The following is a 12,419-nucleotide window of genomic DNA, read 5'->3' as shown; positions in this document are numbered from 1 at the left end:
AAAGTCGGAAATCGGATTTGGTTATAAAAAATCGGAGATTTTATTTTTAGGCCATATCGCCCAGCCCTAGTGGAACGGGAGATTCTCATCATGGATGCAGCCGACAAACCTGCAGCAACTGTGTGATGCTGTCATGTTAATATGGAGAAAACCTCTGAGGAAGGTTTCCAACACCTTGTTCAATCTACCATACCAAGAATTAAAGTAGTTCCTGAGGTAAAAGGGGTCCAACCCGATAAGTCTGTTTTGTTGTTTTGGTTGGCCTTTATGGTGCTATATCTATTGATACATTAATTTTAGCCTTGTTTTCTGACAACCGAGGCTGTCCTGAAAAAGAAATGTTTATATGTTGATTGTGTGTAAAAGTGAAGAAGATGAAGAAGTAATAATAATAATAATAATAATAATAATAATAATAATAATAAAGACTGGCATCCCAAAGATAGCATTAAATTAGCTTAGATTTTTAAATATTAAAAAGCAGTTGTGATTTGTTTGTTTGTTTGTTGTTGTTTTTTTAACCCAAATACAACCAGGTTTTAAACTCTACCACCTAAACACCTTCATTAACTGCCTCGACAAGACAAGGTGGAGAATTCCAACTGAATAATTTGTTCATCCCTTCATTTGGGGAAATTTTGTCATGGTTCAAAAAACTTACCCAGAATGATGTAAAAAGCTAAATAGAATAATAATTTATTGTAATTTGTAAAGTAATTTGTTTTGTATTTTCCAGGCCGTTGCAGGACAGCTTAAAGCTCTGGACGTCACCAGAAGTCACACTTCTACTATCTAAACCCCAGAAAAATTATTTGGATCACATGGATAAGCTGCTGAATGCTTCTGGTACTCATTTTCAAATGTTTCATGTTCTTTATTTTGTTTTCTTCTTAAAGCACTTTGGCTTGATATTATATCTGATAAATTATGTAAATTTAGCTGAAGTTAAAGTATTGACTGTCATGGTCAATCTAAACTTCATGTTTCCATTTTGAGATATCTGCCATAATTTCTGCTTTATTTTTATCTGTTTTTCTGTGTGTGCATAATAAATTTAGAACTTTAAAAACTTTTTTAAGGCAGTAAAACTCCAGCTTAGTTTATTGAACATTTTTTCTCTGATGCAGCTTCTCTGGGACGAGCTTCGTCTTTCGTGACAGTCAATCAGACAAAAACACTGCTTATATCAGCTTATCTGGAACACCGCACTGAAGAAAAAGAGGTCAGTGAAGAGTTTTACTCCCAGATTTCCCTCCAGGATCACTAAACATGCAGTTAACACACAACAAAATCTGCCAGGGATTTTGAGCCCCATTAAATTAAACTGAAGTGGGGCCCCCATGAAAATTTTGTTACTGTAATACATAAAATGAACAATTTTAATGGTATTTTGACCATCATACCTATATTTGTGAAAAAGAAACACAACGACAGATACTTTATATTCCATAACCCACCTCTCTTTTCTTAAATACCTAAACAATACATTATCTCAAAGATCAATTATTTAAAATACAAAATTTAAATACAAAATAACCACCTCCATGAAAATGAAATGCATTTATAATCTGTGGAGAAACAAATAAAGTCTCATGTTATACGGTCACAAGCAAACCACAGTGGAAATTTACAACCAAACGATGGCTGGGAGCCGTCTTTAAAATTAAATAATCACATTTTGAAAGGTACAACTTTGCGTAATAAGATATCAAGGAGTGGTAAAGGTACACTATTGCTGAGTCAAGCTTTGCAATCTCATTTACAATCACTGTCCTTGCTCAGCCTTGTTCACCAAGAACCCAACGTAAAGCTTTCTCGCTGGCAAGATCACTTATCAAGTCCTTGAAGTCCAGCTTTCTATTCTGTCCAGCTGTTCTATTATATTTTATATTTTGGGGTTAGCCAGTCCTCCCTCGCACGTCTTCAGCTGGTGCAAAATGCAGCTGCACGCCTCCTAGCTGGAGTACGTAAGAGGGAGCACATAACCCCCATCCTGGCCTCATTCACTGGCTGCCAGTGCACTACAGAGTTCATTTTAAGATTCTTTTATTTGTTTTTAAATCTTTAAATGGTCTGGCGCCTCCTTACGTCTCTGAGCTACTCCACCCCTACGCTCCTGCTCGGTGCCTCAGGTCAGCTGACGTACCGAGGTCCAAACGGAAGCTCAGGGGGGATCGAGCTTTTTCAGTCGCTGGTCCAAAACTGTGGAATGAGCTCCCTCTCCACATTAGACAAGCTTCTTCATTGTCAATGTTAAAACTCATCTTAAAACCCATGTTTATTCTTTGGCTTTCAGCCCAGTATGAGACTGTTCCTGTTTTAGTGTGCTGTGGTTTGTTTTACTTATTGGTTTTATTTGTTTATAATTTGTTTATTCTTTTAAAATTGCTTATTGTTTTAAAAACAGTGAACAATTATTTTATTATATTTTATGATATTATTTGGTTGATTTTTGTACTTTATGTGTTGCTTTGTCCATTTAGCACTTTGTTTCAGCTGTGGTTGTTTTAAAGGGCTTTATAAATAAAGTTGAGCTGAGTTGAGTTGAGTATAGTATCTTCAATGATGTAATGTCATGTGTAATAGCATCACAATCATTACTTCTGGTGGCCAGAAGTAATAGGACGGGTTTTCAACTAAGATTTAAGGTGGTCTTTTTGGAAGAAAGGGTCTGGAAGATTATAATATCTAAAAGTATGCTTTAATTAAGTGTGATATAAATTTAAGAGGCCTAGTAGTTGTATCGGCTGGGGTGCACAGACCTGACCGACTGAGTGGTATCACAAGGGATGGCTTAACTCCACCAAAGCCGTTTAAAGCAACTGTAGTTTAGATTTTGGTCATGGTAGATAATGGCCATGCTTACATGAGAGTTTAAATTCCTCTTTAATTCAGAATGAAAATTAAATCCTCTTTAAAATGGCCTTTTAAACACCTAATTCCAAATGAAAATGACAATTCCAAATTAAATTTAAATCTAGTCAATTATGTATACAATCATTCTGCTTTAAATTAATTCCGGTCATTCTGCTCATGCTCGTTCCCTTGTCCCGTTATGATTACGGTACGGTACTCTACCTCCCTTCTCCTCCTCAGCTGACCAAAGTGAAGCAGTATGCTGGTACATCAAAGCTATAATCAAAATCAGAGCAATAAATGGTTTTAATTATGTGGTCTTCCATGTTGTAAATGAAACAAAAAGAAGCATGAACAGGAGTTTGTTTCCTTTTTTAGACATAAATACGTCACATCTGTCTCCTGTCCAATCAGAAACCTTCCCAACTCCCAGATCTAAAGTAGAATTATATGAAGACCATTAAAAGTGTGTTCCATGTAAATCTCAATTTGGAATTATTATTTCCATGTAAACGTGAGGGCGAATACTTTAATTCTACATTACATTACATTATTACATTACATTCACTTTTATCCAAAGTGACTTACAATTGTTAATTCTGAATTATTTAATACTGAGTAATTAATTCCAAATTAAAAAACACCACATAACCATGGCCAGTCTCACATTACGATTGTATTAAATCTTTCCATCAATTAAAAACACAATAGATTGGATATTTTATCGAGTGTCCATGTAAACATGTCAGCTGGAATCTGATCAGATGGATTTCAGTTGGATAGATGACATATTTGTCCGTGTAAACATAACTAATGATGGCCAATTCATTCAACTGTAGACTTAATCCATGTATTGAAGTCATTTCAGTATTGAAGTAAGTCAGTCAGTAATGTTTTCACTGAAATGCAGTAAACATGGTGGGTATCAGAACATACCATGACAATTTCATGATGATGGAGTCACTGCTGTCTTCTACTCGAGTCGCTGTCTCTCAACTTCACCTTCATGTCCAAGGACGAGCATTTGTCCTCGTCTTTGGTCGTGTGATGAAGCCAAAGTGTGCATTGCATACCAGGTATCAGGGCATCGCCTTCCAGTTTGTATGGCCGATAGCACAAATCCAGGCTGCTCGCTAACGTTTGTTCACAGGAAACTGGTGAAAACTTGTCCAACATCTGTCCAGCATCATATTAATGTCCTCTGTAAAGACGGATGCTAAACATAGTTCACCTAACAGCCACGCTTTCTGCACTCTGGAAACAGTCATTTAGATGTGCTACTGATGTATGCATACATTAAGAAAAGTCTATTATTGTCCATGTACTAAAAGTAAATATCTTCTTCTTGTTCCAGGTTCGTGTGATTTCAGTGGTGCTGCGGAGCCAAGCAGTAGCCTATATCTGCATCTTACTCTGCCAGGGGCTGCGGTACATCTCTGAGGGTGTCAGCCACATCCACAGTGATCACTTTGGCTTTCCCTACGGGACCGCCGACATCATGTGTCCCCTCCCTTTGGGCTGCCAGACACCATCTCATATAGCTGTGACCACTGTTGTACCCAAAGATGAAGGTACTAGAACCACAGAGCAGGTTTGCAGGTGACATTAAGTATTGGCAATGGAATGTGTCACATGGTTAAACCACCATTTTGAATCAAACCTAATACCGTACCTCCTCTTGGCCATACCCCTCTGTTTTACAGAAGTATGGTGCCCCATGTCTTTTAGGTATCTGAGAGTCTTTGACCCTAATTGGGCCATTTGAATGGCTCCAATAACTACTAATTTCTGATCTTCAAAAAGTAAAAGCTGCCTTATCTCTACAAAGCAGAGGGGCCAACTGGCTGAGACAAAAAAGAGGATTCAGGGTTGGGTCTTTGTTTCAGGATGAAATATCTTAACAACACCTGCATGAATTGTAAATTTACTGTTTCTTCATGATTTATCTGTGACAAGATGATGGATTTTAATTTCATATTTTCATTGCTACATCAAAATTTCAGGTGAAACCAGCATAATGTGGAAGATACATTATGGTGATCCAACAGCCTGCAGATGAAGAGTAACTTTTTATTATACAGGTGCCCAACTTTATAGGACAGTAGATATACAGTACCTGTCAAAAGTTTGGACACAGTTTCCATTAAATCCAATAGGAAAGTGTATCCAAATTAAACTGCCCAACCAAAAAAAAGTTACAGTAATATTTTGTTGGACCACCTTCAGCTTTGTTTATGGCATTTATTCTCTTTGGTGTCATTTCGATAAGCTTCTGCAAGGTCACATCATTTATTTCTATCCAGATTACTGTACAAAGCCTTCTCCAGCACATCCCAAAGATTCACAATGGGGTTCAGGTCTGGACTCCGTGGTGGCCAAGCCATGGGTCAAAGTTATGTCTCATCTTCCCTGAACCATTCTTTCACAATTTTAGTCCCATAAATCCTGGCATTGTCATCTTGGAATATGGCCGTTCCATCAGGGAAGATGAATAACTTGATCATTCAGTATATTCAGGTAGTGTAGTGGAATTTTTATTATCAAAGGTCAGATTCCCTCCGGCGTCCCCTGACGGTTAAGGCTGACCCAGGGGCTGAAGTATCCTCCAGGATGAGCAATCACGGGTTCTGGTCCTCCGGTCAGTCACTCAAGATATCCTGCTCGACAACACCAGATTGTAGTGGAATTTATTTATCAAAGATCAAACACTAAGTGAGAATCAAACAAAGTACTTAATTAAGAGCTGATCAGCAATGAGAATCCCACAGTCAAAGAAGTTTTGGCTGCACGAGTCTGGGAAGGGACATGTGTGCTTGGTTAATATAGAGCCAGAGCATAAGCTGATAACATTGAGGTCGAAGGTCATTGTAGTAAACCCCTCACGGCCTGGTACAAGGAAGAAAAGAAAAGTGGGAAGGGGAGCTCACTAAATCCTTATTTGGGTACACAGTCATTCTCCTCCCTCAGTGAACCACAAGCCAAAGCTTTAACAATACAAAGTGTAGAACACAAACTATAAGGGTTATGTGTATAAAATTTTCCATTACAGTAGTCAGCTAAACCTCATTCTTTGGACACATAACATTGTTGAACCTACACCTGACCAGCTGCAGCAACCCAAGATCACAGCACAATTTTATTTCACCAAACATTTAATTCATCACTGATCACCTTCATTCAAGATATTTTTCCGACCACATTTCTCCTGGGAGATGATGGTTCCCCACCATCCTTCCAGTTTTTGTTGGACAGTTCTTAACCTAGTTGTAGTATTTTCAGAAACCTCCTCAGATGCTTGTTTTGTTTGGTTTGATAATCTGACCCTTCTGAAACAGATTAACATCTTTTCCACGACCACGAAATGCGTCTTCGCACTTATTTAAGAAAGGAGAAGCTGCTCACTGCATCAGTTAGAGTTAAATAACTTTAACAGCTGCTGAAACATCATCATCCATTCAGTAATGATCCAATGGGAGGCTGTATATAAATACAACATATTTTTGCATAGCTGTGGGATTTAATATATTTTTTCTGTTTTTTAAGCACACAGTTAAGTAAATATGATTTCCAAAATTTGCCTTTTTGTGGTCTCTTAGATAAACTTGAGTTTCTGGAAATTCAAAACCAAAATCCCAAGAGTGATTCCTTTCCTTATAACTTCACTGTCTGTCTCTCCACCATGTTTGATTTCACCAACGTGCTTCAGGTAAGACCACCTCACATTTTCTTATTTATGATTATAAAGAATAAACTAAGTGAATGAGATGTTTTTAAGTATATTGCCCTGTTACTTTCCACCATACAACCATGAAAATGAGGAAACCAGTTTTTCAAGACGGTCTTGCAGATGAATGATCATATTTTGATTTAGTTTGTGATATGAATATATGTGTTGTGTTGCAGCTGGTACAGAGTTTAGAAATGTTTCAGTTACTGGGAGTCAACAAGGTGGTCGTCTATAAGACCAGCTGCAGCGCTGAGACGCAGCTTATACTGGACTACTACACACACAAAGGTCCAGTATCTACTTCCTGCTAATTTCCTGACTGTGTTTTTTCATGGAAAGGCAAGGCAGTTTATTTGTATAGCACATTTCATGTACAGTACAATTCAAAGTCCTTTACATAAAACAAAGGAATTACAGATATTTAGAAATAGTAAAAGGCATCAACACATAATCGCAATAAAATAATAAATTACATTAAAATGATTAAAAGCAAGATAAGTTAAAAAAAGTTAACATGCAGATTTCATGCATAGGCGCATGAGGAAACACTGACATTGACCCTACAAACCACAATGAGCTGTGAAAGGGGAGGATTTCCATGAAATAAAAGGAGTGAAATGCTCCAAGTTTCAGTTTTAAACTGTAATCACCCATGCTTAGAATGAGCTTTTTGACTCTAAAGGCTGACCCAAGAAAAAATGGGGAGAAAATTCCTTCCTTTTTTTTTTCTTTTTTTTATCTGAAGTCTTTGTTTGACCCTTTAACAAAATGTAAAAAAATATTTACTACAAAGAAATTTAGTATATTTACTGTTAATTACTGTCTGATATGTGAACAATCTAAAACCACTTGGTTTTGTCTCCTCAGGTTTACTGGAAGTGATTCCTTGGTCTCTATCCAGGTTTTTTAAAGTGTCTCGCGGCTGGTTGCCTGAACACGGTCCTGGTGAACTTCACTACTTCGGCCAGATTCCTGCTCTCACTGACTGCCTTTACAGATACATGTACCGGTCCAAATATGTGGCCATGCAGGACATTGATGAGCTCATTCTGCCTCAATCAGTCGACAGGTAGATCTTTGTTCATGTGGTCTCTTGTTGAGATTTTAGAAACAGAATTCCACAAAAGTCAGAATGGTGTGTAAAATGTACTGGTTTCTCAATCTCATCAACTCATATTTTATTCCCACTAGAAGATAAACATCATAGCAGATGTTGAAACAGAGACATTTTACCATGTGATGGAAAATATGAGCTGATAGTGAATCTGATGGCAGCAACACGTCTGTAAAAAGTAGTTCCAGGGTGATGTTCAGCATCATGTAGCATCCTCTCTTCTTTTAACAACTGTCTGCCAATGTCTGGGAAGTGAGGAGACCAGTTTCTGGAGTTTAATCTCTTTTTTTTTTATAAAAGTGTAATTGTAATTTCACCTCAAACATGGTAATAACCATTAAAGTGACCTGGTTGGTCACTCTTTTTGTTCATAGCAGTGATTTTATTTATCCTGTTTTGTTTATTGTTATTGGATTGTGTGAATGTGAATCTCTGTTTTGACATATGCTGTTGACAGACAGACAGACAGACAGACAGACAGACAGACAGACAGACAGACAGACAGATAGACAGATAGATAGATAGATAGATAGATAGATAGATAGATAGATAGATAGATAGATAGATAGATAGATGGATGGATGGATGGATGGATGGATGGATAGACATGACTGTGCTACCACACCGAGCCGTTTATACTTGTTCAACTACAAAAAAACAGATACCTGTTTCAACTTTCTGAAGCAAACTGTAATCCTAAGTACAGTGGTGTTATTAGTCCCAGTGCATGAGATGCATCCCCTTCATGTGGAGGGAACAACAGAGTAGGTTGTGAGAGGGAAGAGCGAGGGGGAAAAGAGCAGTACACAAACAAGGCCTTGAATAGGCCTGGGCTTCAATTAATCAATTAAGGAAAGAAACACAAAACCCCTATGATGATGAAAAAACAAGGACCAAGGTTTCCCTTGCCCAGACGTGGGTCACCGGGGCCCCCCTCTGGAGCCAGGCCTGGAGGTGGGGCACGGAGGCGAGCGCCTGGTGGCCGGGCCTTTGCCCATGGGGCCCGGTCGGGCTCAGCCTGAAAGGGAGACATGGGCCTCTCCTCCCGTGGGCTCACCACCTACGGGAGGGGCCATAGGGGTCGGGTGCATTGTGAGCTGGGCGGCTGCCAGAGGCGGGGACCCTGGCGGTCTGATCCTCGGCTGCAAAAGCTAGCTCTAGGGACGTGGAATGTCACCTCTCTGGCGGGGAAGGAGCCTGAGCTGGTGCGCGAGGTTGAGCGGTTCCGGCTAGATATAGTTGGACTCACCTCGACGCATGGCTTGGGCTCTGGAACAACTGCCCTCGAGAGGGGCTGGACCCTCTTCCATTCTGGAGTTGCTCCCGGTGAGAGGCGCCGAGCAGGTGTAGGCCTGCTCACCCCAACTTGGCGCCTGTACGTTGGGGTTTACCCCGGTGGACGAAAGGGTAGCCTCCCTCCGCCTTCGGGTGGGGGGACGGGTCCTGACTGTTGTTTGTGCCTATGCACCAAATAGCAGTTCAGAGTACCCACCCTTTTTGGAGTCCTTCGGGGGGGTGTTGGAGAGCACTCCTTCTGGGGACTCCCTCGTTCTGCTGGGGGACTTCAATGCTCACGTGGGCAATGACAGCGAGACCTGGAGGGGCGTGATTGGGAGGAACGGCCCCCCTGATCTGAATCCGAGTGGTGTTTTGTTGTTGGACTTCTGTGCTCGTCATGGATTGTCCATAACGAACACCTTGTTCAGACATAAGAGTGTCCACATGTGCACTTGGCACCAGGACACTCTAGGCCGCAGTTTGATGATCGACTTTGTAGTCGTGTCGTCGGACTTGCAGCCGCATGTCCTGGACACTCGGGTGAAAAGAGGGGCGGAGCTGTCAACTGTACACCTGGTGGTGAGTTGGCTCAGATGGTGGGGGAGGATGCCGGTCAGGCCTGGCAGGCCCAAGTGTGTTGTGAGGGTCTGCTGGGAACGTCTGGCAGAGTCCCCTGTCAGAAAGAGTTTCAACTCCCATCTCCGGCAGAGCTTCAACCAAGTCCCGGGTGAGGCGGGGGACATTGAGTCTGAATGGGCTGTGTTCCGTGCCTCTATTGTCGAGGCGGCCAGCCACAGCTGTGGCCGTAAGGTCGTCGGTGCCTGTCGTGGCGGTAACCCCTGAACTCGTTGGTGGACACCGGCAGTAAGGGATGCCATCAAGCTGAAGAAGGAGTCCTATCGGGCCTTTTTGGCCTGTGGAACTCCAGAGGCAGCTGATGGGTATCGGCGGGCTAAGCGGAGCGCGGCTTCGGCGGTCGCCAAGGCAAAAGCTCGGGCGTGGGAGGAGTTTGGAGAGGCCATGGAGAATGACTTCCGGACGGCTTCGAGGAGATTCTGGTCCACCATCCGGCGGCTCGGGAGGGGAAAGCAGTGCTCCGTCAACACTGTGTACAGTGGGGATGGGGGGCTGCTGACCTTGACTCGAGACGTTGTGAGGCGGTGGAGGGAATACTTCGAAGACCTCCTCAATCCCACCAACACGTCTTCTGATGAGAAAGCAGAGTCTGGGGTAGCTGGTGCTGGCTCGCCTATCTCTGGGGCTGAGGTCGCTGAGGTGGTTAAAAATCTCCTTGGTGGCAAGGCCCCGGGGGTGGATGAGGTCCGCCCAGAGTTCCTTAAGGCTCTGGATGCCGTAGGGCTGTCTTGGTTGACACGCCTCTGCAGCATCGCGTGGACATCGGGGACAGTCCCCCTGGACTGGCAGACTGGGGTGGTGGTCCCCCTCTTCAAAAAGGGGGACCGGAGGGTGTGCTCCAACTACAGGGGGATCACACTCCTCAGCCTTACCGGTAAGGTCTATTCAGGGGTGCTTGAGAGGAGGGTCCGTCAGATAGTCGAACCTCGAATTGAGGAGGAGCAGTGTGGTTTTCGTCCCGGTCGTGGAACAGTGGACCAGCTCTACACTCTCTTTGGGGTCTTTGAGGGAGCATGGGAGTTTGCCCAACCAATCTACATGTGTTTTGTGGATTTGGAGAAGGCATTTGACCGTGTTCCCCGGGGACTCCTGTGGGGGGTACTCCGGGAGTGCCGGACTCCCTTGTAAGAGCTGTCCGGTCCCTGTACGACCGGTGTCAGAGCTTGGTCCGCATTGCCGGCAGTAAATCAGAATCGTTTCCAGTGCGGGTTGGACTCCGCCAAGGCTGTCCTTTGTCACCGATTCTGTTCATAACTTTTATGGACAGAATTTCTAGGCGCAGCAGAGGTGTGGAGGGGATCCGGTTCGGTGGCCTCAGGATTGGGTCTCTGCTCTTTGTGGATGACGTGGTTCTGTTGGCTTCATCGGGACGTGATGTTCAGCTCGCACTGGAGCGATTCGCAGCCGAGTGTGAAGCGGCTGGGATGAGAATCAGCACCTCCAAATCCGAGGCCATGGTCCTCAGCCGGAAAAGGGTGGAGTGCTCTCTCCGGGTCTGCGATGGGGTCCTGCCCCAAGTGGAGGAGTTTACATATCTTGGGGTCTTGTTCACGAGTGAGGGAAGGATGGAGCGGGAGATCGACAGGCGGATCGGTGCGGCCGCTTCTCCTCCACATCGAGAGGAGCCAGATGAGGTGGCTCGGGCATCTGGTTAGGATGCCTCCTGGACGCCTCCCTGGTGAGGTGTTCCGGGCACGTCCCACCGGAAGGAGGCCTCGGGGCAGACCCAGGACACGCTGGACAGACTCCATCTCTCGGCTGGCCTGGGAACGCCTCGGGATCCCTTCGGATGAGCTAGTGAATGTGGCCGGGGAGAGGGAAGTCTGGGTTTCCCTGCTTAGGCAGCTGCCCCCGCGACCCGACTCCGGATAAGCGGAAGAGAATGGATGGATGGATGGATGGAAAGAAAGGGAGGAATTTGCATATTTCCCTGCAAGTGTGAGAGCAAGAGAGGGAGAAAGAGGGGGCTTTAGGGGGTCTGGATCAGGAGTCCTGACAGGGATGGGAAAGACAGCGAGAGAAATGTGTGTGTGTGTGTGGGGGGGGGGGGGGGGTTCCAGAGAATTAAAAAGAGAAACTGTTTCCGGAATGGCTTCTGCAGAGCAAGGATGAGGGAAGTAGGAAGAAGTGGGTGACAGAGACAGACATGTGGAAGGTTCCCCTAAACCAGTCAGAGCACCCAACATTATTATTATTATTATTATTATTATTATTATTATTATTATTATTATTATTAATATTATTATTATTTTACCTCCTTTGTCACTCTGCTTCAGATTTTTTTTTCCCCAGAACTTGTCCGATTTGTTCTTTGTGAGATCGTAAATCTTCCATGGGCGAGTTATGGAGTCATGCCTTCCAGCTACTATCAGGTTCTTCAGGTTTACTTGTTTCTTACGAGAATAAGTAATACATTATAGATTTACACTGAAGTGAGACATTAGTCAAAGAGTTGTTAAAGTGCACGTTGATAAGAAAACCACTGATTACAGGTCAGAACAGTAAATGGCTAAAGCTTGGGCTAAATATCAAAGGGTGGTTGTTGTCCTCTAAAGAGATGTAGTTTGTACTTGTACAAAAATAGGACTTAAAATTCCTGATAGTCATAAATTCACCCGGTTCAGATGAAGAAAAGTCCCATTTTTTCGCTTCTATGATGCTCCAGATGTTGTGTACTGGTGAAATGTCTGGAGGCCAGTTCAGCAGCCAAACTCTTCTCCTGTGAAGCCATGCTGCTGTGATGGATGCAGGATGTGGTTCACCATCATCTTGCTGAAATCTGTCTGGATGGGAGCAGATGCTGATCTA

At 43.2% G+C, this 12,419-nt stretch overlaps 1 protein-coding gene across 1 annotated transcript; it reads left to right on the top strand.

Moving 5' to 3' along the window:
• Positions 1-821: 821 nt before the first annotated feature.
• Positions 822-7,825, top strand: LOC121645544. The gene is made up of 6 exons (XM_041994034.1): positions 822-846; positions 1,128-1,222; positions 4,211-4,427; positions 6,453-6,562; positions 6,760-6,871; positions 7,451-7,825. The coding sequence occupies exons 1-6, from the start codon at positions 822-824 to the stop codon at positions 7,654-7,656; spliced, it is 765 nt and encodes a 254-aa protein (XP_041849968.1). The 3' UTR covers positions 7,657-7,825.
• The last annotated feature ends 4,594 nt before the right edge of the window (positions 7,826-12,419 follow it).

This window comes from Melanotaenia boesemani, chromosome 9 (assembly GCF_017639745.1).
Source record: "Melanotaenia boesemani isolate fMelBoe1 chromosome 9, fMelBoe1.pri, whole genome shotgun sequence".
Lineage (NCBI taxonomy): Eukaryota > Metazoa > Chordata > Actinopteri > Atheriniformes > Melanotaeniidae > Melanotaenia > Melanotaenia boesemani.
This window is presented reverse-complemented; position numbering and strand designations above follow the sequence as displayed.